The sequence below is a fragment of the Cetorhinus maximus genome, chromosome 10 (assembly GCF_964194155.1).
Source record: "Cetorhinus maximus chromosome 10, sCetMax3.hap1.1, whole genome shotgun sequence".
Classification (NCBI taxonomy): Eukaryota; Metazoa; Chordata; class Chondrichthyes; order Lamniformes; family Cetorhinidae; genus Cetorhinus; species Cetorhinus maximus.
In genome coordinates, this window is record NC_135888.1 from 57,256,508 (window position 1) to 57,284,366 (window position 27,859).

At 44.4% G+C, this 27,859-nt stretch overlaps 1 protein-coding gene across 1 annotated transcript; it reads left to right on the forward strand.

Annotated features, from left to right (window-relative positions):
• Nucleotides 1–20,682: 20,682 nt before the first annotated feature.
• On the forward strand, nucleotides 20,683–21,975 carry gpr151 (G protein-coupled receptor 151). The gene has a single exon (XM_078551245.1). It carries the CDS (start codon nucleotides 20,683–20,685, stop codon nucleotides 21,973–21,975), a length of 1,293 nt encoding a protein of 430 aa, XP_078407371.1.
• The last annotated feature ends 5,884 nt before the right edge of the window (nucleotides 21,976–27,859 follow it).

The following is a 27,859-nucleotide window of genomic DNA, read 5'->3' on the forward strand; positions in this document are numbered from 1 at the left end:
GCCAAGCTTTTGTTTAAATTCAAACCAGGTAGGTCAATTCTGATTGGTCAAGGCATTGCCATGGGGAATGAACTAGGGAATGGCTGTTCCCCCAGATTTTGTTTGGTTAAAAAAGGTGCAAGGCGTGAACATGCTCCTTCAGTATGCAAAGGATAGAGTGAGAGAGAGAGAGAAAGAAAAGAGAAAGAAAAAGTGTTTAGAGTCATAGAGTTATTTATGGCACAGAAGGACCCCATTTGGCTATTTAGTCCATGCTAGCTCTCCACAGACCAATCCAGTCAGTCCCACTCCCTCCATTTAATCTCCATAGACTTAAAAGTTTATTTCCTTCAAATACCCATCCAATTTCCTTTTGAAATCATTGATTGCTTCTGTTCCCACATTCCTCTCTCTGTTTACTGTCATAGAGTCATAGAGTCACAGAGGTCTACAGCACAGAAAAAGGCCCTTTGGCCCATCGAGTCTGCGCCGGTCACACAAGTCCCTAACTATTCTAATCCCATTTTCAAGCACTAGGCCCATAGCCTTGTATGCCATGGCATCGCAAGTGCACATCCAAATACTTCTTAAATGTTATGAGGGTTTCTGCCTCTACCACCCTTTCAGGCAGTGAGTTCCAGATTCCCACCGCCCTCCGGGTGAAAAAATTCTTCCTCACATCCCCTCTAAACCTCCTGCCCCTTACCTTAAATCTATGCCCCCTGGTTATTGATCCCTTCACCAAGGGGAAAAGTTCCTTCCTGTCTACGCTATCCATGCCCTTCATAATTTTATACACCTCAATCATGTCCCCCCTCAATCTCCTCTGCTCCAGGGAAAATAATCCCAGTCTACCCAATCTCTCCTCTTAACTAAAACTCTCCAGCCCAGGCAACATCCTGGTAAATCTCCTCTGCACTCTCTCTAGTACAATCACATCCTTTTTATCATGCAGATTCCAGAGCTGCACGCAATACTCTAGCTGTGGCCTAAACAGTGTTTTATACAATTCCAGCATAAGCTCCCTGCTCTATATTCTATGCCTCAACTAATAAATGCAAGTATCCCATATGCCTCTTAACCACCTTATCTACCTATCCGGCTACCTTAAGGGACCGGTGGACATGCACACCAAGGTCCCTCTGATCCTCGGTACTTCCCAGGGTCCTACCATTCATCGTGTATTCCCATGCCTTGTTTGTCCTGCCCAAGTGCATCCTCTCACACTTATCCGGACTAAATTCCAATTTCGTATCCATATTGCTACTGTCCCTTTTATTCCATGAACTCTAACTTTGCTCACAAGTTTGTTGTTTTGCACTTTATCAAATGCCTTTGGAGATTCATGTACACCACATCAACAGCGTAACCCTCATAAACCCCTCTGCTACCTCATCAAAACACTCAAGCAAGTTAAGCACAAATAGCCCTTAACAAATTAATGCTGGCTTTCCTTAATTGACCCACATGTGACCATGTGACTATTAATTTTGGCCCGAATTATTGTTTCTAAAAGCTTCCCCACCACCAACGCTAAACTGACTGGCTTATAGTTGCTGGGCTTATCTTTTAGACCCTTTTTTGAACAAGAGTGTAACGTTTGCAATTCTCCAGACCTCTGGCACCCCTCCCTGAGTCTAAGGAAGACTGTAAAATTATGGGTAGTGCCTCTGCACTTTCCACTCTCACTTCCCTCAGTATCCTTGGATGCTTTTCATTGATCCTGGTGCCTTATCAACTTTAAATGTGGACAGCCTATCCAATACCTCCTCCTTATCAATTTTAAACCCTTCTAGTGTCTGAACTACCTCATCTTTCACTATGACTTGAGCAACATCTTCTTCTTGGTAAAGAACAGATGCAAAGTATTCATTTAATTCCTTAGCCATGCCCCCTGCTTCCCTTTGGTCCCTACTTCTTCCCATTCCTTCTTTTACCACCATTTTACTATTTGTATGCCTATAGAAGAATTTTGGGTTCTCTTTTATGTTAGCTGCCAGTCTCTTCTCATACTGTCTCCTTGCTTCTTATTTGTTTCTTCAATTACCCTCTGAACATTCCCAGTTGTATTATCCATCTGATGTCTGTCATCAGCACAGTTTGGATGAAAAGAAATAAAGACTAAGATGAAGAAAAAAAAACTGTGCTGAGCCCTCTGGATGAAAAGAAATAAAGACTAAGATGAAGAAAAAAAGAGGGCTCAGCAATTTTTTTGCCTCCTTCATGTGAACACCTTGACTGTGCTGAACTATCTCTTCTTTAAAGGGAGCCGATTGTTCACGTATCATTTCTCCTGCCAACCTTTGATTCAGATAATCTGGGTTAGATCCGTTCTTACCCTATTGAAGTTGGCTTTCCTCCAGTTAATTATTCTTACTTTTCATACTTTGGCCCTGAAAAGTGCCCTGTCTACCTCAGATTACCCTAGAAGGGCAAGGTAACTCAAAAATTTCAGCAGCAGGTGAACCTAGCTGTTTCACGTTGCTACTGTGCAGTAGCAACACGAGTGGTACTCAACACTAACAGGATGCTGCCATCAAGCCAAAAAGATGTTCTGCCTCTATCACAAATGAGTAATGTGGTATATGAATTTCAGTGCCAGTGTGATGCTAGGTATGTAGGCTGTACATCCCAAAGGCTGGCAGATCGTATCAAACAGCATGTCCCTTCTGCTGCTTGCAACAAGCAAGTTACAGACCGTAACCAACCAGCCCGTGCTTGCAAAACTGAAAACACAGTGTCCAAGATTAGCTGTGATTCCGTGATTGGGCAACATTTGCTAAATAATCTCAGTGTGCTAAAAGCTACGCTGATAACCAATTTAAGATTGTCAATCGGGTATGCAGTATGGCGCATCTGTATACTGGAAGCTACATATATTAATAATCAAGGCCCCGTTCTTTGCAGGCAGAAAGAACACATTGCACCTGTTTCAGCTAAGCAAAATAAATGACAGCAATTCGCTGGTTCATTCATCAGAGTAATGCCTTGACCAATCAGAGTCAAGCTGCCTGGTTTAAATTTCAAACAATGCTTGGCAGTTAACTGTCAGTCATTGTTTATTGGTGCATTCTCCATGGCAATGCCTCTACCAATCAGAGTCCACTTGCCTACCAATCAGCACTCCCTTCTCATACAATAAAAATTTGTTACTTCCCTTATCATTTACACACTCCCGGGAAACACGCGGTTTCAATGGCAGGCGGGCTGTCATTCGCCCACTCACTATCACCCCGCTGTTGCATCACACCAGCCGCCATCTTTAAAAAACAGCCACCAGCAAAGTGCTCATCGCCACCGCCTCACCACCACTGTCCGGGAGACATGGCTAGCAAAGGCAAAAAGATTGCAGCCCCCGCTTCAACGATGGGTCCCTCGAGCGACTGCTGGATGCCATGGAGGCCCAACGGGATTTGCTCTAACCCTGCTCTGGCCACAGGATGGGTAGCAAAGTCTCCAGCCTGGCTTGGGAGGTGGTGGCAGCAGTGGTCAGCTCCAATGCTCTACAGAGGAGGACAGCCACCCAGTGCCGCAAAAGGATGAATGATCTCCGCTGTTCCGCCAGGGTAAGTTACTCTTTTCATCACTCCCAACTCACACACTCACAAACCCATCACACATCCACACGGCCCTCACTCACTGCCAGTGCAAGAGACATCACCATTCACTCTCCCACACAGACTGTCATTGTCTTCATCCCGTCCATGGGACGACTCACCACCCACACAGGCCAGGCATACTTATCATCTGGCCCGGCAGGCGTCCTGATACACTTTCCCCATCTCTGTCCATGCAGGACAACCTGGCTCACAACAGGGGGTAAGAGTTGCAGACAGGTGGAGGGATGCTGGAGATCAAAGTCCCGACAGAATTCGAAATCAGAGCCATCCAGCTGGCCAGTGACAACCGGGACCGGTCCTGTGCTGATGGTGAGGTCGGCGCTGCTCTACCAAGTGAGGATCCAGCAGTGCAACATCCACCAGAGAACCATACTGTGAGTAATGTGTCCTGTTTCGCAGGCCACTGCCATGCACTAATTATCTCTCATTGCTTCCACAGGCACATCTGCCAAACAGCCGACAGAGTCTTTGACCCAAGGCCTCCAATCAAGCTCCGAAGAAACCTCTGAATAGGAATCTGAAGGCACCTTCCCTGAAGTCCCTCCACAATGTTCACCCACACCCTCGACCAGAGACACACACCTCGGTGGGACCTAGCTTTAGAGTAGCCTTGGGATCACAGTCTGGTGAGCACATCGCACTGTCTGATCCACAGCAGGCAAAGGCAGGGTCTTCCCAGGTCTCCGGTACTCGGAGGACTGCTAGAGGCCAGAAATCTGCTGAGCCTGAGTCAGATGACGAGCCTCTGGACTCGGTCATACCTCAGTTCTGGAACTGCAAAGGCAAGCTCGGGAACATCTGGAAGGGATGTCCGCTGCACTCCTCAGATTGCAAGGCACAATGGAGAAGTCTGTCCACCTCAGGATGAGGTGATAGTGCCGGCATGCCAATGCACCAAGGTCAACACTGGCATGGAGACCTTGGTTCAGGACTTCGCTCCTGCACTGCTGCATGGGCTCAGCTCCATCACTGATGCCATAGTTGGCTTCCAGCAGTGTGTACTTGAGAGGGATGCTGGGCAGCTCAATCTCACTCCAGCTACCCCTTCCACTCACGGGGTCAGCCAGGGGCCCTCAGGCAGCCATAGGGAGAAGGATCAGCAAGTGCACACTCGGGGGCCATCCACCCAGGTGACTCTGGGAGTGTCCGACTCATCTGACTCCCCTCTTCCTGTGATCTCCGGAGGTCCAGCTTCACAGGCTGAGGAGGGAGCCACTGCTACACAGCAGGACCCCGGAAGCAGGGCAGGGCCCTCCAGGTCTCGGCCTTCCAGAGGACGCCCATCAAGGTCATCACAGACAGGGCGTAACAGTCAGCAGGCTGCCTCCACCTCTGTTGTGGATGTCCGGGGAGCATCAAGACATAGCGGCAGGGTTAGGAAAGTTAGATAAAAGTAGTTGTACAGCCTGGACATGGGTGTTGATCACTTAGACCATAAAACCATAAGACATAGGAGCAGAAATTAGGCCATTCGGCCCATTGAGTCTGCTCCACCATTCAATCATGGCTGATAAGTTTCTCAACCCCATTCTCCCACCTTCTCCCCGTAACCTTTGATCCCCTTACCAATCAAGAACCTACTTGTACATACTGTTCACTATTGTCAATAAACTCTTAAGAATGTCACCCTGCCTGTGTCTCCTTGTTCTGATGAACAATGTTCTTGTCACTCAGATGTGAAACCTTTCTGCACAAGATAAAAGGCAGGTGTCTCAGTCCAGGGCCTCTCCCCTGTGCTCTGTGCAGCCTTCAGATCACAGTGATGGTCCAGCCTCACACTCCCTGGAAACATTACTGATGCCTGCACCTTGGCGGTGCTGGTCATTGCTGCCAGAATGTAATGGGCAGGCGTCACAGAGTTCCGTCATTCTCTCTGTGTGCTCTCAGCACCTTTAAGGTGGGGCTGGCCCCCATCACACCTGCATCTGCGACCAGTGATGCTGTGCACCAGCTCCTGAAGAGCTGAGGTGCTGAAGGCGAACACAGCATCAGATGCATCTAAAGTTTCATGGCTGCGTCTCTCAGATGGCCCTGATCACAGAGTGCAAGCGAGCTGCCCGCGGCCAGACAGGAGTCAGACATTCTCAGAGGCCATGTGAAGATTTATGGAGTGTCCTCACTGCATGTTGTCATCATCCTCCTGTGATCAAGCGACTATTAGGGTCTCCACTGCATCTCCATGACAGGAGCATTCTCACAGAGCGGATGACCGTGACCTGCCTTCATGCCATCATGAAGCAGGTTGCGCCATATTTTCCACCCACGCCACCTATCACATCCGCCACTAGTGGGCTCGGAAAATTCCGCCCAATGTCTTTTTTCAGCGTTACTCACAATCTTACTTTGGTTTGTTCTTTGTCCTTCTCCATAGCCAACCCAACCCTAATAATACAATAATCACTGTCCCCTAAATGTTCTCCTGCTGACACCTGATCCACTTGGCCCACTTCATTCTCAAGAACCACTCGTTGCATCAAGAAGTTCCTCCTCACATTCCCCCTGCATGTCTTTCACAAAACCGTAAATCTGTGTCCCCTAGTCCTTCTACTATCAGCTAATGGAAAGAACTTTTCTTTCTTTATCTCATCCAATTGGGCACTGACCCTCCTATTCCAGAAGCTTTGATTTTGTTAATTAGCCTTTTATGTGGTACATTGTCAAATGCTTTCTTAAAAATCAAAGAGACAACATCCACCGTATTCCCTTCATTAACCTTCTCTGTTCCTGCATCAAAAAATTCAGTTAGATTAGTCAAGTGCAATCTGCCTTTTATAAATCAGTGCTGACTCTCCTTAATTCACTCAAACCACTCCAAGTGCCTTCTGGTTTTTTCCCTGATTATGGATTCCAAAACCTTACCCACCACTGATGTTAAACTAACCAGCCTGTAGTTGTTAGGATTGCCCTTTTACATTTTTGTGAATAAGGGTGTCGCATTTGCCACTCTCCAATCCTCTGGCACACTCCCTATATCTCAAGAAGATTGAAAGATTAAGACAAGCCTTTCCATTATCTCCACCCCCACCTCCTTCAGCAACCTGGGGTGCAAGCCATCCGGACCGGTGACTTATCTACCTTAAGTATGGCCAGTCTTTCCAGTACTTCGACCCTTTCAATTTTCACATAATCCATTGCCTCCACTATCTCTGCTTCTACCAATATTTTGTGATATTCCTCTTCCTTAGAAAACACCAATACAAATTACTCTAGTATTGAGTATTCTAGCCTAGCCCTGCACCTCCAAGCATATATCATCCTCTTTGTCCCGAATAGGACCCACTCCACCTCTTATTTCATGCTTACCATTTACATTTCTAATAAATTTCCAAAAGTTGAAGGAATGCAACACCACAGTTGTAAAAGTTATTTCAGTGTCAAAATGGTTGTGTGTCAGTAATTAAAACTTAACACGCCAATAAATAGGTACTTCTACTGGAATGGATAAGCCTTAACCTTTTTGGCAAGATTACTGCCAATCTGCAAGGTGAGTACAACAATTGTACTTGAGTGGGGAGTCAGATGGCAAGATGCCATTTTTGAGAAGCTTTTGGAGGTGCAAGGCTCTTCAGACAGCGGCTTCTGAGCTTCCACATTTAACTGTTTATGTGGGATCGGCGGAAATTGCTGTCTGATTTGCATACAAAATGGCAGTGGCCAGGGCCCTCACCCCCTGATCTCATTACAGCCTTTGTTCAAACATGGACAAAAGTGCTGAACTCAAGCAGTGAGGTGAGAGTGACTGCCCTTGACATCAAGGCAGCATTTGACAGAGTCTGGTTTGAAGGAGCCCTAGCAAAACTGGAGTCAATGGGAATCAGGGGGAAAACTCTTCGCTGGTTGGGGTCATACTGTGATGACTGTCACTTTAAGGTCAGTTCAACTGAGTAGGCATCACGTGATTTGTTCAATCAATGTTGGTGGGGGAATAAATTCTAGGAAGGGGTTTCCTAGGAAAAATGGCTGTATGTGGGGCTGGCTGGATACAAGCAGCCACGGAATCTCTCATGTAAATTAAGTTTGTTTTGTTTGACTAAGAAGCTTCCCAGAGTGTGTTTCTACACATACCTAGCACAAAGGAAGATGGTTGTGGTTGTTGGAGGTCAGTCATCTCAGTCCCAGAACATCACTGCAGGAGTTCCTCAGAGTGGTGTCCTAGGCCCAGCCATCTTCAGCTGCTTCATCAATTACCTTCCCTCCATCATAAAGGCAGAAGTGGGGATGTTCACTGATTATTGCACAATATTCGGCACCATTCGCGACTCCTAAGATGCTGAAACAGACCAAGCAGCAAGACCTGGACAATATTCAGGTTTGGGCTGATAAGTGGCAAGTAACATTTGCACCTCACAAGTGTCAGGAAATGACCATCGCCAACAAAAGAAAATCCAACCACTCCCCTTGACATTCAATGGCATTACCATTGCTGAATCCTCCGTTATCAACATCCTGGACATTACCATTGACAAGAAACTGAACTGGGCTGGCCATATAAATAATATAGGTACAAGAGCAGGTCACAAGCTGGGAATTCTGCAGCAAGTAACTCACGTCCTGACTCCCCAAAGCCTGTCCACCATCCACGAGGCACAAGCCAGGAGTGTGATGGAATACTCTCCACTTGCCTGGATAAGTGCAGCTCCATCAACACTCAAGAAGCTCAACAGCATTCAGGACAAAACAGCACCCCATCCAACACCTCCAACAGCCACTCCCTCCACCGCTGACACACAGTAGCAGCAGTGTGTACCATCTATAAGATGCATTGTAGTAGCTCACCAAGGCTCCTTAGACAGCATCTTCCAAACCCACAACCTCGACCACCTAGGAGGAGCCCAAGGGCAGCAGCTACATGGGAACACCACTGCCTGCAAGTTCCCCTCCAAGCCACTCCCATCCTGACTTGGAAATATATCGCCGTTCCTTCACTGTCACTGGGTCAAAAATAGTGGAACTCCCTCCCTAACAGCACTGTGGGTGTTCCCACACCACATGGACTGCAACGGTTCAAGAAGGCAACTCATCACCGCCTTCTCAAGGGCAATTAGGGACGGGCAATAAAAGTGCTGGCCAAGTGTGAAAGAATTTTTTAAAGGATCATATTTATCTGACTCCTAGATTCAAGCCCAGCATTCATGTGGTCTGGCACCACTGGTCCATGCTGAAAATGCATGTGTGGGCATTAGTTAAATACAGGATAAGCTTCAAACTTCTAAATCCATGTCACACACAGAGGCTGGAATTACAAATTCTTGATGCCGGGAAACTCTAACCCCCATGGACGCAATGTACTGTGACATGCCCAGTAAAGGAATATCCTACCCATAACTTTTAAAACATGAATTGTAATCAGTTTGGCATCTTCCAGAACTAACTTTTCATTTAAAGTGGACACTGATGGACTGAGAAAGATGGCCACCGATGGGGGTCAGCTGACTTTCGGTCTATGGGTTCCAAAAAACTGCCATGCTGTCTCAAAAGGAATACCCATATCCTGAAACCATTCAAATTGCATTCTTGACTTGAATGGGCAATTCTGAAACCAAGACAATGATTGTCCCAAATCGCAGAGTGGATGTCTGCAAACACAAAGGCTCAGACTGTGGCTAATTAACTTAAGCCCAACACCTCATTTGGAAGAGAGCTGTGAAGGATCACATGTTAAGACATCCATATCGGTCGCCCTTTTTAAAAAAGGTTTTAAGCGTTGTCTGCGGAGTTACTCTGCACTGCAGAAACAGCAGCAGCAGAAAATGCCTTTAGACCTGGAGATAGTAACACTGTAAGGTCTCTAAGCTTGTTCTTTTCAAGGCCACCAATACAGAAAACCAAACTCCTGGTATCAAGACAACAAGTAACTAACTTCGTGACGTGCTGAAAGTCTATCTCTTTGAGGGAACCCTGCAACAATTCTGATATATGACTCCGGCTATTGAATCCACCTAGGTGCACTTCAGTAGAGAAAGCACCTTCTTCATCGGGTCTGCAACACATGCCTTCTTTCAAGATGAGACAAACACATGAATTACAGAACATAATTTTGTTTATAACTTGTAAAAGTGCACCATTCTCTTTAACTGTATTTTTCCTTGTCTATGTGTGTGTGTGTGAGTGTGTTTGGGGTGGGGGTGTTGGCAGGAGTGGGGGGGGTGGGGGGTGGGGTGGTTGTTGAGTGAGTGACCTAGTATTAGATTTTTGGTATGACTGTGTGAATAAATAATCCTCTTTATTTCAACCCACAAAAAGCTCGCTGCTGGTTATTCAATTTGGCCATACACTCAGGGGTTAAAAAACACACACATCTTCCTTTTCAAAAACACACTGATTATAGACTGCAAGGGAAGGAAACAGGAGTTTCAGTTCTCTCTCTCATCCTTGTCCGTAATACCTGGCACAGATGTTTTCTTGAAGGTACCTCACCACATTCTCTACATCTTGAGCCTTGGTAGTTTCAGCATATGGTAGAGGGCATAGCAACTGCGCCAGTTCATGTCCTGACCCAATGTCAAAAGACATCCATTTTCCAGCAGCAGTCTGTGGATATTTACAGGAATATGAAACTAAATGATTCTTCCTTGCCTGAATTCAGAGACATTACATCTAATTGTCATAATCCTATTGCTGTCCCAGGTGAGATCAACAATCTCAGCATAGACTGGGGATTAAACCTGTGACTTTCTCTATCTGTGCTCTCTAGTCCAACAAACATGAAGTTTGAGGAGTTTATTTTCAATTACTGATTTTTATCAAAACCTCCCAGACCACTTCATGATTATGTAGGATTTATTTCATGGTATTTTTTCACAGGAGTTCACTTTCCTGTCTTTTTGGGACAGATAGTGACTGAACGAGCTCCTCCAATCCCCGATACTCTACCTCCCCAATGTTTGTGTAAGCATGTATTTTAAAATGCTTAAAGTTTCATATTTGGCCATTATAAGATAGGTGACATTGCTTGGAAAATCAAATTGGCAGAGGTAGCCATGAGCAAGAATTTAAAGAGTGTATTTGGGACAGTTTCCTAGAACAATATGTTGTGGATCCTACCAGGGATCAGGCTGTTTTGGATCTGGTAATGTATAATGAGGCAGGTAAATAAATGATCCCAGAGTAAAAGATTCCCGAGGAAACAGTGACCATAACATGGTAGAATTTAGCATTCAGTTTGAGAATGAGAAACTTGGGTCAGAAACAACTGTGCTAAACTTCAATAAAGGAAAGAATGAGGGCAGAGTTGGCTGGAGTGGAGTTTAGCCAGAAAAGACAGTTGATGAACAATGGCAGGCGTTTAAAGAAATAGTTCATGTTTCACAACAAAGATAAATCCCAGTGAGGAAGAAGGATTCCAGGAAGGGGATAAACCAACCATGGTTAACCAAGGAAGGTAAGAACAGTGTCAAATTGGAAGAAAAACATACAATGTGGCAAAGATTAGTGTAAACCGGAGGATTGGGAAAGTTTTAAAAACCAACAGACGATGACCCAAAAAATAATGAAGATGGAGAAAATAAACTTTGAGTGTAAACTAGCAAGTAATATAGGAACAGACAGTAAGAGCTTCTTTAAACATATAAAAAGGAAGAGAGAGGCCAAAGTGAACATAGGCCCCTTAGAGAATGAGGCTGGAGAAATAATAATGGGGAAACCAGAAAATGGCAGAGGAGTTGAATAAATACTTTGTTTCTGTCTTCACAGTAAAAGGCACTAACAGCATTCCAAAAATATGAAATCCGAGTCTGAAAACTCTTTAGTGATTAAGCACTCAGGACCGTGCTGTTCTGGCTGGCTATTGACAGTAGTAGTTTTCGCATCCTCCGCCGTCTGGAGGGGATCCAGGGTGACGCAGGCATCCCTGGCCGAGAGAGAGAGAGAGAGAGACCGGTTACGGATGACATACATCAGCCGAAAGATTTGTTTGCTGCCCCATGTTGTATTCTCTCCACTGATCGGTTTTTCCTTGGCAAAGCAGAATTCCTCTGTGCCATTCTTCAAGCTCACAGTCTGTAATTGTGTTTCTTCCAATTGTTTTTGAAAGACCTCACGCTCTTTAGTGAGAACTTCTACCTTTGTTTGATATTTGTTCTTGATTTTTGATTATCTCTTTGCATTCCTCTTTGGGAATGTAATGTTTTTCCAAGGTTCCTTCCAAAAGTGCAACTGTTTTCTTCAGCGTTGCAGTCTCTTTCTTGTATTTCTCGTCTTCCTTCTGGAACAGTGAACATTCCCAAGTCTTCTCTGAAAATGGGTTATCAGTTCTTTCAGAATGGCATTAAATTCATTTTGTTTCACTTTCTAATGCTCCTGAGGGATGAGCTCGGACCCATTGGCTGGATTTAGAGTTAGTATGGCCCTGTGCACAGCTCATTTTGGGCCACCCCCACCCTCCAGGGACAAGAGAAAAAATATCTCAGACAGAATTAACGGACATTAGTGAGCATTTCAAAACCAACAAGGATTGGAAAATGAAACTAAATGAAACCACATTTAAGATAAAAGCAAAAAACTGCGGATGCTGGAAATCTGAAACAAAAACAATAATAGCTGGAAAAACTCAGCAGGTCTGACAGCATCTGCAGAGAGGAATACAGTTAACGTTTAGAGTCCGTATGACTCAATATGACTCATACGGATTCGAAACGTTAACTGTGTCCCTCTCCGCAGATGCTGTCAGACCTGCTGAGTTTTTCCAGCTATTTTTGTTTTTGAGACAACATTTTATATTGAACACGAAATGGAACAGGAAAGTGTTCGATTTCTGTTTAACAGGAAGTTGCCAGCTTTCTAAGATACGCAGCTCTTTGTATTCCGGCCATTCAACTGTTCTTAAAAGAAAATCATTTCACTTTCAAGAGGAAAGATGTACATGTTTTATTTAAAAACAAAAAACTACTGCGGATGCTGGAAATCCAAAACAAAAACAGAATTACCTGGAAAAACTCAGCAGGTCTGGCAGCATCGGCGGAGAAGAAAAGAGTTGACGTTTCGAGTCCTCATGACCCTTCAGCAGAACTGAGTAAAGTTAGGAAAGGGGTGACCCCTCTCCTAACTTTACTCAGTTCTGCTGAAGGGTCTTGAGGGGTGACCCCTCTCCTAACTTTACTCAGTTCTGCTGAAGGGTCATGAGGACTCGAAATGTCAACTCTTTCCTTCTCCGCCGATGCTGCCAGACCTGCTGAGTTTTTCCAGATAATTCTGTTTTTGTACATGTTTTATTTCCTACGTTGGTTACTCAGCCTGAGCTACTTCGGCCACATCCAATTGTTTTCCTGGCGAGCATTGTGAATACACTCGTTTCTATTGTGTGCACTGTAAAGAATACAAAACTACCTGGTACTCTGCCATACAGCAGTAGCATATCTTTGGTGTTTAAATATTAAGAATCCAAAGCTCTCATAGGTTGATGATTCCACCTGAACTTTCAATGTGCGACTGCATTTCTTGTGATACCCCTCCCCCGGGCTACGCATCGCCCTGGACGGAATGTATTCAAAAACTACATCAAAAAAATGCAACCACTCAGGCAAGAAACTATGCAAACCATGACTCCAAGAGCTGCTAAACAGTGTCAATTGAACAGGAGTTCCCGAGCGCTGCATTTTTAATCTGAATGAACGGACAATTTATGCTGTGCATTTCTCCCTATGTAGTCAGGAAAGCGAGAGCACCTATTGCGCGGATTCGAAATTGCTGTCTGTCGCCCAGTTTCCGAAGGATGTGCCATTATGTCTTAAAAATTCTAAAACATTTATTTCGTACGAAACGGTATCTCGAAGGACCCCCGTAATAGGTTTAGCGGAAACTCCGAGATCATCGGTAATAAGGTTTGTGGGGCAAATTTCACCCTCACGATGTCAATCCATGTTCAAATCATATTTCCCTTTCAGGATGCACTGAGTCCGTTTCACAGCAGCTCATGGCAGCCAAATGTCTCCCTGGTCTGCTTCAGTAAAGCAATCCAAAACTTGGCTGCAGATTGAACGTCATAGAATAGGAGGCGATACGCTATCATTGCACAGGCACATACACCCCAATTGTGGAACTGCCCAGGTACACAGTGCCCCAATTGTGGAACTGCCCAGGTACACAGTGCCCCAATTGTGGAACTGCCCAGGTACACGGTGTCCCAATTGTAAAACTGGCCAGGCACATGGTTCCCCAATTGTAAAACTGGCCAGGTACACAGTGCCCCAATTGTGGAACTGCCCAGGTACACAGTGCCCCAATTGTGGAACTGCCCAGGTACACAGTGCCCCAATTGTGGAACTGCCCAGGTACACAGTGCCCCAATTGTAAAACTGGCCAGGTACACGGTGTCCCAATTGTAAAACTGGCCAGGCACATGGTTCCCCAATTGTGGAACTGCCCAGGTACACAGTGCATCAATTGTGGAGCTGCCCCGGTACACAGTGCCCCAGTTGTGGAAGTGCCTGAGTTTATTTGGACGTTCCTATCATTGAACATGCTCAATGGATATTATAGGTATTACACAAATTAATATCTTAAACGCAGTTAAGTATGATAAATTACATTTTAGCTATTAGGTGGTGGAAGATACAGAAAGCATTTGTTATTTCTACAAATTTTCCCCAAATCTCAAGTAATGAGCAAGTCATATTCAGCCTTTACCCTCTTCGCTCCTCTTTAACACTGCTCCTGCTCACCATGAACACACTCACATCTGCTAATGTTCTTCCTTAAATTACGTGCAGGACTATGACAGAAACCAAACCCCAGTGTAGACAAATAAATAAAAGATAAATCAACCATTTGTTCAACCTTTATAACACATGTCGTCCATTGCCTCTGTTGCAGCCTAATGATCTGGAATGCCATCTGTCAGTGACTTTTGTTTTCCCTCGCTCATTCTATTTGAGATATCATAAAGTTTAACAGCAAAAATGCAACACAGTAGCATCATCACAAGGTGAAATGGGATATTACTGAATGATATTATTAATCTGTAACCGTTTATACTCATCCAGTTATCATATCCTACAAAGCGTTAAAGTAGTATATCCAGTTCACAGACTGAACCACTTGGTAAAACAAGTTCACATTCTTTATGAGATATACATGTATATTAAACGTGGTAAAAAAATCAATAAACTCCTGTAAAAAAAAAATGTTTCAACATGCAGTTGCAGAAAATGAACGTTCTCACAAAGTCAGTAGATAACTATTAACCTCTCCCCAAAGTTAGCAAATTATATATTGCACATAAGAAAAAATGGTTCTTGGTTTACTGAAGCCCTGAAAGCAGCAGAACTGACCCTGAAGGACTACAACCCGTAGCAAAGCCAATGAAAACCTGCAAGGAAGATATACCAATTAACCTGATAATACCATTAAACCTGAAGCAATAGCATTCAGTTTGAGTGCCATAGCCATGCCCAATGTTCCACAATTTAAACTGCATTCTCTAATGTTGAGAGTAATTTCTGGACAATCTCGGCAAATCAAACTGTCCTGCCCACCTCACCACTACCAGGCAACACATATGTAAAACACATTGTGGCCCATTCAGCAGCTTGTTAGAACAGCACAGATTTGAATTTAACCGCACTTGCATTATAAGTGTCCCTCTACACAGAGTAGAAGCAAGTTTGAGTGACCGCTCAATACTCTTTTGCAATCATCCCTGTTCTGTCCAGTAGATTCTACATTTATTAGGCACTGCAAATGCTTATGTTCATTCAATGCCCTGCATTTTTGGGCCTCCTGTTGTTTGGGGGCCCCATGCCACGGCACGGTTTGTTTCACAGTAAATGTTCCACTGCTCAGACCTGAGGGATCCTTGTAGCATGTGAAGGTCCTTCAACAAGTTTTCCTTTTTGTTCCAAAGCTCAAATACTTTGTCTTGAGTTTTCCTGTGATTTTACGGCAGGCTTATTGAGTTTGTTCTGTCATTGTATTGCTCAAGGTATTCTTTATTCCATCATGTTGCTGAAGTGTAATGGACTGTTTTTGAACCTGATCCTGAAGGACAATTAGCCGCTCTTTCAACCATTAATTTTCTTGTTCAGCTCTTGTCTTCTCACTCTGTGTATTAGCATATAGCTTTGCCATTGTTGGTAGCTCCAATGCATCTTTTTCTGAAGTATCAGTCAACATCTTATCCAACTCCTTATGTTTTTCCAGGGGCACATATTGATTCTTTAAAGAGTCTTTCAAGGCAACGACTTGTGTGAATGTTGTTCTTGTCTGCTGGCATGCCTGACTGTACTTCAGATTGAGTCCTTCCAACTCAGCTCTGAGACAAACTTTCTCTGATTGCACTTCTGCTTTTCCTTGGCCTGCCTGCCGCAGGACTTTTTCCTTGTCGTTCACTACCAGCTGCTGGTACAGTTCCTGAAACGTGTCCACGTCTTTGAAAAGGAAATCATTTGGGACTTCTGCCTTGGGCTTCCCATAAAGATATATTAGTGGGGCTTCCAAAAAGTTCTGTGCCTCTCTGGCACCCTCATGTGGTTTGTTTGGGTGTTGCTTTTTGCCTTTTCTTCACTTTGCTGGAGATTTTTTTAATGCCTCTTTTTAAGATCTGAAGATTAAAATATTCATCAAAGGCTGGTTGCAGATTCATCAATGCCTTGCATCAATACAACGTGATTAGCAAGATCACCAAACCAGGAATAAAAGGCGCCAATCTTGTCTTCCTCTGATTTTTTATTAAGACCTGATGTACTCAAGTAATGTGAAAAATCACTTATCAAGAATGCCAAATGTCCTGTTGGATTTGTCTCTGGGGTTGGTCCAAACCGATCTGGTAAACAGGATTTGTGATCTATGGTGATTTAATATTTCTCTTGCAGTCACTGCTTTAAATGTTGTTGCCCTTTTAAGAATGTCTGTATAGCAACTGTGTTTTTCTTCCTGCTTTTCAGCAGTTTCAGCTGCAAATTTCATTGCCCCTTTAAGATTTGTTGTACAGGAACCATTTTTTTCCCCTCTCTTCAGAATAGTTCCACAGCTGCCTTTTTTCTCTCTGATTTTCCTGTGCTTTGTCAGGTTCAGCAGGCTGTGCAAATGGCAGTGATGTACTTCTAGAAGAAAATTTTTTAACAATGGGTGTCCGCTGACTTGATTTATTCAGCGATCTAGCAATGTGAGTAGCGAGGCATTTAAATTAACTGCAGGCTTGCTGTTTAAGGATTTGGATGGTCGCAAGATTCTGAGAGTTGAGTAAGTTAATTTTTTTTTTAAATTTTCTTTTCAACTCAGAGGCCATGTGATGAGGCTTGGAGTCGGGGATTGGGATTAGCGATGGATTTCATTCAAAAGACGTTTCTGACTGAATTAGTAAAAGGGGTTTCTCAGGACTGGCTGCAACCTGGAAGTTAAAAAGATTTAGCTCACCCATGCAGGCTATGAACTTTGCATGCTGAAGTTGGGCTTCCAAGGGAGATTCTATGGAGTCTTCTGCTGCAGTAAGGTTTCTGCCTTTAACTTACAGGCTCTCCTGTATGGAGCTTTTTCTGGTGAATTTACTCAGCATCTGTAGCTTCAGTTGGGAGCTTGTTTCAGTTCAGAATCTGTTGAAAATTTTATTTTTCTTAGTTTCTCAGCATTCTTATGAGGTTGAGGGTTTTTTGATCCCGAACTGCCACCATGTTGTAATGGTGTTGGTTACAGAATGTGTCTGTTAAGAATGTATTCATAGCCTTCTGTATGTTAACAACAAGTCTTTATTAACTACTTGTAACTATATACAAATATATAGTAAAGAGTACAGGCAGGGAGCTATCCCCACGTCAAGAGCTTATCACATCTCTACTCAACACCACACTGACACTGGCTCTGGGTCATGTGCCTTCTTACAATAGTCTGTGGGTGGTACTGTACTCAGTTCCACATTAACCCTGCATATACCAGACCCTTCTACTCCAGAGGGTTTTGTAGTTAAGCTGTGGTTCTGATAGTTAGAGCCTGAATCTGTGGAAGGGTCTTGTGCCAGCTTCTGAAGTAAATTCAGGAGGGCACATTTTGGAGAGAGTCATTTGGAAAATCAGACCATGTTAAATGTTTTGTAAACATAGTATTGTAATCTGGTATTGATGCTTGTATGGGTCAAACTCTCAGCTGATTCTAAGTTGATGCGGAACCTCTGCTATTACAGAATGGTGAGAACTTACCCTGCCTTGCATAGAATTATGCTAAGTTTACATTGTAGTAGTGGGGTATCATTTGTATCTATTTCCTGAAGGGCCTTGGGTCATATTACTATCTTAAAAACATCAGATAAATGTAAGCTGTCATCTCCTAATTGTACTACTTGAACTGGCAATTAAAATATTACGGAAATTTTGCAAAGTCATTTTCATATATATTCTACTGATAAGAAATCTGCCTTGCTTCCATTTGATATGATTGCCTCAAATTCTGGATGAAATCAGAATGCTGAGTAAAAGGACTGATTTTAATTGAACTTGTCACACAGACTTCCAAACATCTAATATCTTGCTCCATTGATGGATTATTACAGGTACTGTAGATCCACAAACTACAGGAGCTTAACAACTAAGTATTTTTAAATCATAGGCTAGCTCTATAACAGTCATGGTCATTGATAAAGATTCTTAATTGATCTCATTAATACTGATCTTTCAGGAGCACAGCGCTGAACTAAACTAACAACCTCCTTTGATTAAATCTGTGCTTTTATTGCCAGGCTCTTTTCAATGCAACACTTTACCTTTGAAGCCATCAAAATAAACAGTTTTCACTTTCATGGTAGCACTGAGAACTTATGCGGGATAATGTGAGGTGTGAATTTGGAGAAATCTATCAGCCTAAACAAAATACATTCATGCTTTGAATGAAAATGTCAATATTATTGTATAAAGGATACAGAGGAACTGGAGAGGGTGCAGAGGAGATTTACAAGGATAATATCAGAAATGTGTGGGTGTACATATCAAGAAATGATAAACAGGCTGAGTCTCTTTTCTCTTGAAAAACAAATCTGAGAGATGATATTAAAGATTATGAAAAGTTTTGACAGTTTGGATACAGAGAGAATGTTTCCACTTGTGGGGAAGAGCATAACTGGAATTCCATCAGTACAAGATAGTCACCAAGAAATCCAATTGGGAATTCAAAAGAAACTTCTTTATCCGAAGAGTGGTGACAATGTGAAACATTCTATCACAAGGAATGGTTGAAGCAAAATACTATAGCTGCATGTAAAAGGAAGCTTTACAAACATATGAGGGAGAAGGGAATAGAGGGTTATGATGATAGATGTAGATGAGGAAAGATGGGAGGAGGTTTGAGTTGAGCTAGCATGGACTGATTGGCCTGGTTCTGTGCCGTATATCCTATGTACTCCTGTTACCTCTAGCCTCAATCATTCCACTGGTCAGCCTCCCATTGATACCCTCCCTAAACAAGAGCTCATTCAAAACAAGTGTCTGAATTTGCATCAAGTCCCAATCGCTTATCACCCTTGTGCTGGCTGGTCTGTATTAGTTACTGGTCTGAATGCCTGCATTTCAAAATCTCATCCTGGTTTTCAATTTTTATAAACACTGGTTAGACCCCAAATGGAGTGTTGTGGCCAATTCTGATCATTGCACTTCCTAAAGGATAGTTGAGGCCTTAGAGAGGGTGCAGAATACATTTATTAGCTTGGTACAGGGCTGAACAAATTTATGTGAAGAATCTGAGGTTGCTCTTCTTAGAGCAGAGTAGGTTGGTTGTGGTGGTTGGGGGGGTGGGGGGGGGGAGGGGTGCAGGGTGGGCAGAGTTGGGGAGGTGGGAGGAGTCTTGAAGGAAGTGTTCACAATAAACCAAGAGAAACTCTTTCCAATGGTACAAGGGTTGGTAGCCAAAGTAACAAAAGATTTATGGTGATTGGTAAAAGAACCAAAAACATTTTGTTTTAATGCAGAGATGCTCTGATGTGGAATTCACTGACTGAGAGGTGAAAGCAGATCCAATAATAACTGCCAAATGTGAATTAAAACCTTCAAAAGAAAAAATGTGCTCGGTTGTGTGGAAAGTACAGAGGAGTGGGACTAATTGGATAGCTCGTTCAAAGAACTAGCAAGAAGGGCCAAATGGCCTCCTTCTGTGCTGTATCATCCTATCATTCTACCAAGTTTCTCATGGATTGGTCCCCCCTCCAATTCTCTGTAAACCTCCAATTCTGGCCCCTTGCACCGCACCCCCCCACCCCGCCATGGTGACAAGGTCCTTGAGTGTTGTTGGAGCTGCACTCATCCAGGCAACTGGAGAGTATTCCATCACACTCCTGACTTGTGTCTTGTAGATGGTGGACAGGCTTTGGGGAGTCAGGAGGTGAGTTACTTGTTCTAATTTACCCTTACGTGGCTCAGCGTCATTTTTTCCTGGGATAGTGCTGAAGTGAAGCTTCTTTGGCTGCTTTACTCTTACAGGGGCTGTATAAATGTAAGTTGTTGTTGAAAAACATTCGTGTTAATATACCAGGTGTTGCATTTACATCTCCGAAGGTGAACCTAATTTCAATTCTTTAATGATAACGCCAACACCCACTACCTGTCAGCCACAAAGCAGAGCTCAGAGCAGACATTGTCTTTACTGTGTTTAAATCTGGGATTTACCTAGAACGGCTAAGAAAACCGCTCCGAACCTGCGACGCATGGAAAAACCGCCTCGCAACATATTCATCAATAAGGTAACGTACTTCCAAAAACCAAATGTGCACATTGAGCTTTATTTAGACAAATAGGAATTAATCGTGTTCAGAACAGAGATGAGCTGGTGACTGACAGGACAAAAATAAATCAACCCCAATATTAAATTATAATGTTGCATTGAATTTCTAATGAGATTAATGTCGGGAGTTTGTTTTTAAAATGCCTTAATCTGAAAAGATATGCATGATTGATGAAGTAGGTCGGTCTTCAAGAGCATTTTAATTGGCCCCCCTGAAGTTACAGTGTATTTATTATACTTGCAGATTGGTCTTGTCCAAGGAGCTGTAACTGGTCGTTGCCAATCTTCCACTGGCTCCCATCCTACAGACTTGGACCGCTGAGATCTGTTTTGACACGGAGCTATTGTGGAACTCCGTCCTCACCAGAAGCACACGGTGCCTGTCATCTCAATGGAGAAACTTCCAGTTCAGGCGAATCATTTCAGCTCCTCCAATGGCTCCAGCGATGTCTCCCACTTGGCTGGGGGTTATCAAAATATCGACTCCAAAGAGCTGAGGGTTGCCATCCCGGTGACTTTAGCGGGCATCTGTTTGGTCGGCTTCGCTGGGAATTTCCTGGTCTTCGCCGTCCTGATCAACAACGCCAGGAGGGGCAAAACTTCCATGATCAACTCGCTGATCCTGAACATGAGCGTGGCGGACCTGCTCATCATGTTGTTCTGCGTCCCGTTCCGGGCGGTCGCTTTCTCCAGCTCCAGCTGGATCCTGGGCTGGTTCATCTGCAAGTCGGCCGACTGGTTCCTCCAGAGCTGCCTGGCCAGCAAAAGCTTCACCTTGGCCGTGCTGGCCAAAGCTTGCTTCATGTACGTGACCCACCCGAACAAACAAGTGCAAATCCAACACCAGAGGATCGCCGCTCTGATCACTGCCATCTGGACACTGGCCTTCATCCTGCCCATACCTCACTGGCTCTTTGCGACCGTCAGGCATGAGGCGGGCAAGGTGATGTGCATTTCTGAGACGCCGGGGCGGGCATCCAGTTTTATGGCAGTTTTTGCCAAGTTGTACCCTGCCCTGGTTTACTGCCTCCCTATGATTTGCACCTTCATGTACCACTGGAAGGCTTTTCGGAGGTGCAAGCGGCGGGGAAGCAAAACCCAGAACCTGCGGAATCACATCAGAGGCAGGAGGCTCACCGTGATGCTCTTCAGTGTCAGCCTGGCCTCCGCCACCATGTGCGCCCCCGGCTGGGTCGCCTGGCTATGGGTCAGGCACACCGCCAGGGGCGAGCCCTCGCCACCTCCAGCCTTCGCCCTGCTCTCCCAGGTGCTCGTGTTCAGCCTCTCCTCCATCGACCCGCTCATCTTCGTGGCCATGTCCGAAGAATTCAAGGAAGGTTTCCTGGGACTCTGGAAGAGGCTGGTCTCCAGCAAGCCCCGAGCCTCCGCCGCCCTCCCGCCGGCGCCCAGCCAGCGGCGGCCCAGCAGCACCGACAGCGCCCCTCCGCCCATCCCCGTCCCGTCTCAGCAGGAGAAGTCTGTCCAGGTCCCCGACAGAAAGCCCGCCCAGGACAAAGCAGAGAGCCCGACGAATAAGACTGCCAATCTGGTCCTGTCCGACATGGAGCAGTTCTGGCAGGATAGACAGAACGCGCCCGCCACTGCAGAGGAAGATCCCATTCCCTGGGAGCATCAAAGCGAATTAGAAGATCCGCCTTGCCCCGAGACTAGTGTAAAGATGTGATCCAGGAGGATGGTCAGTAGCTATTGGGTTGCGGGGTGGGGGAGCGGGGGAAGATATTAAAACCAGAACTAATTTGCCAATGGGACTGGGGTGGGGGTTATTGAACTCGCCCTATGATATACTATATACTATGATTTTGAAACCAGGAAAATTGTGGTTGAGTTTGAAATGAATTGGCCAGACTTGAGTTTGGCGAGCCTGGATTACTGCAATGATTCATGAATCTCTTATGAGTGGCACAGCATTTGACTGTTTAATCCTGAATCAAGCAAAAAACTGCTGGAATTGCGCTGTACCTGTTAGGTGTGTTTTGTATTGTGTACGGAATTCTAACATTAATGAATCTGAGGGGCTGAATGGCCTCCTCCTGCCCCACCCCCACCCCCACCAATTAACACATACCTGGGATGAAGTGCTGTGGATATGCGAGGCTCTTTGTTTTACATCTATCTGGTCGTGACAGTCTGTATTGTGCGGGTCATTAAGTGTACTCATTTTCCGAGTGAACATTCTACCATCTCGATCACCTTGCGGCTTTCAGGTTATGAATTAAACCGCTTTTAATCACGTCCGCGTGTTTTATTATTGAATATCTTTCTGTAAAGTATATTTCTGTAAGTGTTTGTATAAAGGTTGAGTATTTTGGTAACAATAAGTTAACGGTATTTGTGGTGACCGCGTTGCATATTCACCAGTATCAGTGAACTATTTCTTAATGGATTCTGGTTTTAGAAATCGATCTTTTTTCTCTCTTTAACTTGTCCAATGTGGATATAAAGTCAGTTTATATTTCAGTCAGTGCCTGGGGCTTCTTGACTCTTCGTATTTTGATCATTTTAATGAATGTTGTACAATGAAGATGAAGTTCAGTAAAGGACATTGTGTAATTTGAGTTCCACTGTTTGTAAATAAAAAAATTGTTCATGTAGGTTACAACCTACAAACAGACGTTGAAATTAATGTTGCTGAATATGAAGCAAGCGATGTTTAAATGTAACTGTTCTGCCTCGGTGAATGCACTAATGAAGTGTAAACAAATATTACATGTTGATACTGGGGTCCATAATAAATAGATTTATAGCATTTGTGTACGAATATATCGCCTCTTTGAATTTCGGAACTTTTTGGTTCTCCTTGCAGAGAACCGAACACACACCTAGGAGTAATTGTGCAACTTGTGTAAAGACAAAGCCTGCTGTTAATGCGTTTAGTTAATATTCCCCGACCAGAAAAGACCATTACATTTTCCACCACTTCATTGCACCTCGGTTGGAACACAATGTGCAGTTTTACTCGGCAGCATGTTTTAGTAACGAGTCAATAACTTTTAAAAGGGACAGTGGAACTCGAGACAAGAGTATTCTGTGAGCGGCTTTAACTCGAATAAGACACGTTGTGACAAGTCGGGAGAAGTGAGCTCCGAAGTGACAGAACCAGAATTCGCACTAAGATAAAAGCAAAATACTGTGGATACCGGAAATCTGAAACAAAAACACAAAAATGCTAGAAAAACTCATCAGGCCTGACTGCATCTGTAAAGAGAAAAACCAGAGTTAACGTTTCTAATCTGTATGGTTCAGAGCTAAAGGGAAGTAGAAATGTGATGAAATTTATACTGTTTAAGGGGTGTGGAGCAGGTGAAGCTGGATAGAAGGTCTGCGATAGATGGGGGTAAATGAGAGATTGACAAAGATGTCATGAACAAAAGGACAAAGGGGGTGTTAATGGTAGTGGTAAGGGCTAAAGGAGGTGCTGATGGCATTAAGGTAAGAAAGCAGAATATGATAATAGCAGGACAAGGGTAAACACTCTGAAAAGAACATGAACAAGTGACAGGTGGCCTGAGTGGTGGTGGGGAAAAATAAAAATAGGATAAAAGGCAGGGACAAAACAATGAATAAAAATGAAAGTAAATACAAATAAGTGGATAAAAAATTAAAAAAACAAAAGAACTTTGAAAACAAAGGGTGAAGGTAGAGGAGATAATTCATGGTCTGAAGTTGTTGAACTCAATGCTAAGTCCGGAAGGCTGTAAAGTGCTTAATTTGAAGATGAGGTGCTGTTCCTCCAGTTTGCGTTGGGTTTCACTGGAACATTGCAGCAGGCTAAGGATGGACACATGGGCATGAGAGCAGGGTGGTGTGTTGAAATGGCAAGCGACAGGAAGGTCTGGGTTATGCTTGCAGACAGACCAAAGGTGTTCCTCAAAGCGATCCCCAGTCTGCATTTGGTCTCTCTAATGTAGAGGAGACCACATTGGGAGCAGTGAATGCAATAGACCAAATTGAGGGAGGTGTAAGTGAAGCACTGCTTCACCTGAAAAGAGCGTGTGGGCCCTTGGACAGTGAGGAGGTAAAGGGACAGGTGTTGCACATTCTGCAATTAGGTGCTTTTGGAAGGGGATGAGGTGTTGGGGGTGATGGAGGAGTGGACCAGGGTGTCCCTGAGGGAACGGTTCCTACGGAATGCCAACAAGGGGCTGGGGTTGAGGAGATGTGTTTGGTGGTGGCATCATGCTGGAGTTGACGGAAATGGCAGAGGATGATCTTTTGAATGCGGAAGCTGGTGGGGTGAAAAGTGAGGACAAGAGGGACCCTATCATGGTTCTGGGAGGGATGGGATAGTGCGAGGGCAGAGGCACGGGAGATGGATCGGACACGGTTGAGGGCACTGTTAACCACAGTGGGTAGGAAACCTCAGTTAAGGAAGGAAGAAAGACATGTCAGAAGTGTCGTTTTCGAAAGTGGCATCATCAGAACAGATGTGACAGAGGCGAAGGAACTGAGAGAATGGGATGGAGTCCTTACAGGAAGCTGGTGTGAGGAGCTGTAGTCAAGGTAGCTGTGGGATAAGGCGGGCTTGTAATGAATATTGGTGGACAGTCTATCAGCAGAAATTGAGACAGAGAGGTCAAGGAAGGGAAGTGTCAGAGATGGACCATGTGAAGGGTGATGGAGGGGTGGAAATTGGAAGCAAAAATCGATAAATTTTTCCAGGTCCAGATGAGAACATGAAGCAGTACTGAAACACAGTCATCGATGTACTGAAAAGAAAGTTGAGAGTGGGCCTGAGTAGGACTGGAACAAGGAATGTTCCACATACCCCATAAAGAGACAGGCATAACTGGGGCCCATGCGGGTTCCCATAGCCACACCTTTTATTTGGAGGAAGTGAGACAAATTAAAGGAGAAATTGTTCAGTGAGAGAACAAGTTCAGCCAGACGGAGGAGAGTGGTGGTGGATGGGGATTGTTCTGGCCTCTGTTCAAGGAAGAAGTGGAGAGCCCTCAGACCATCCTGGTGGGTGATGGAGGTGTAGAGGAATTGGACGTCCATGGTGAAGAGGCGGCAATTAGGGTCAGGGAACTGGAAATTGTTGATACGATGTAGAGCATCAGAGGAATTGCAGATGCAGGTGGGAAGAGACTGGACAAGGGGAGAGAGAACAGAGTCAAGATAGGAAGAAATGAGTTCCGTGGGGCAGGAACAGGCTGACACGATTGGTCTACCAGGACAAGCCTGTTTGTGGATTTTGGGTAGGAGGTAGAAGTGGGCTGTCTGAGGTTGGGAGACTGAGGTTAGAAGCTGTGGAGGGAAGATCTGCAGAGGAGATAAGGTCAGTAACAACCTTGGAGACAATGGCTTGATGTTTGGTGGTGGGGTCATGGTCCAAGGGGAAGTAGGAGGAAGTGTCTGAGAGTTGGCGCTCAGCCTCTGCGAGGGAGGTCAGTACACCAGACAACAAAGCAGCACCCTTGTCGGCAGGTTTGATAAAGTCAAGGTTGGACCTAAGAGAACGGAATGCAGCAAGTTCAGAAGGAGACAGGTTAGAGTGGGTGAGAGGAGCAGAGAAGTTGAGATGGTCAATGTCACGCTCAAAGTTCTCAACGAAAAGATCAAGAACAGGTAAGAGGCCAGAGTCCAGGTGGAGGGAGAATACTGGAGGTGGGTGAAAGGATCTGTCGAATGGGGGGAGGACTCCTGCCCAAAGAAGTGAGCAGAGATGAAGACGGCACAAGAGTTCAGCATCGTGCTGAGCCTGAAATTCATTGAGGTGAGGGAGTAAGGGTATGAAACTGAGTCCTTTGCTGGTTACTGAACACTCAGCATCAGAGAGGGAAAGGTCAGAGGGTATGGTGAATACACAAGGGCTGGGATTACAAGACGGGATGGGGTCAGAGGGACGGGAAGGGGTGGAGGGTCCTGGATGGGTGTTTGTATCAGTAAGTTGGTGCAGCTTGCGTTCCTTAGCACCTGAATGATACTAATTTCGATCTTTTTTCCGCAGCACTGACCCCTCCCACCACCCCACCCCCACAAGGGCCATCTGTCACTTGTTCATGTTGTTCTTTTCAGAGTGTTTACCCTTGTCCTGCTATTATCACATTCTGCTTTCTTACCTTAATGCCATCAGCATCTCCTTTAGCCTTTACCACTATCATTAATGCTTCCTTTGTCGTTTTGTTCATGTCATCTTTGTCAATCTCTCCTTTGCCCCCACCTATCGCTGGCCTTCTATCCCACTTCACCTACTCCACCCCCATTAAACAGTACAAATTTCATCACATTTTTACTTCTCTTTAGCTCTGAAGAGTCATACGGACTTAAGATGTTAACTCTGTTTTTCTCTTCACAGATGCAGTTAGACCTGCTGAGTTTTTCCAGCATTTTCTGTTTTTGTCTCAGTATTCACACTAATGGCAATTACAATCTAAAAAAATGCAATTTCTTACTCATTCTGAATAGATTCTAGGCACGAGTATGCATGTACTGCAGAAACTGCAGTGTGTAGAGGATCTCCCTTGATGTTGATTAAGCCAAGTTGGATGATGCTACCGATATACGCTATAAAAACAGCAGCGTTATATCATGTGATAAACCACCTTATAATCCTGCCAAAAGATATACTTCTTTCCCGTCAGAATCAGCTCTGAACATAAAGAATGATGAAAAATCCATATTAAGTTTGACACCCATTTTCCTCCCTTGCAGAAACATTGTCCATTGCCTTGAATTTTAAATAACAAGTTGCGTAGTATATTCAACAAAATTATGGCCATCCAAAATCTCTTGCCTTTTTTCACCTCCCATGAAGGGGCATTTTGAACAGCGCAAAGTCACCTTCATCTGTGGAAAGCAATCGTCAAGAATACCTTAAGCACTTGCGTGGTTTTGCTGGCCCAACGTCTTCCTTCCAGTCCCAAAAAATAAAAATGGACAATACTCCAAACACAGAAGACCACTTGTCAGGCATCCAAGCACATCTTGGGCACTTAGGAAATCAATTTATTTCAAGAGGCCAATGAAGGTAGGTTATACATGACAACAAACGTGACCAAGTACTGTAGTACCTGACTTTCCTACAAGTTAACCATCCTCTCCCACTCCATATATTAAATGCAGCAGCTACTGAGGCAACTAAAGTGCAGTGTAGTGTTGAAGGATCCATCCCCAGATCTCTCAGGGCAAAATGTTTAATCCCTGACCTTCTCCAAAGTTGTTCCAATGATTACTTTGGTTACAGCAGAGAGATTTGGGACTTTAAGGTTGCCTGTGCTGTAACTGTCCGTAATGGCACCAAGTAGGTATTTGAGTCAAAGGTCAATGTCTGCATCCTTCAATGTTTAGGGAGAGTCTGGAGCAACTCAATTATTCAAAGAAATGATGGAATGTGTCACCCCCTAAAGCCTGCACACTTTGAACACTGCTGGGTTAGGTTAGAGGTAGAGATGTGCACAAGTAGTTGGCTGACAAACGATAAATTGAACACAGTTTCCTAATTAATTAGAAGAGAACACAAATGCCTTCTGGAATTTTCAATACTAGCACTTTATGTTGTTGCTAAAAACAATTTAAATCAACACAAAGAAAAACGCATTTCAAAA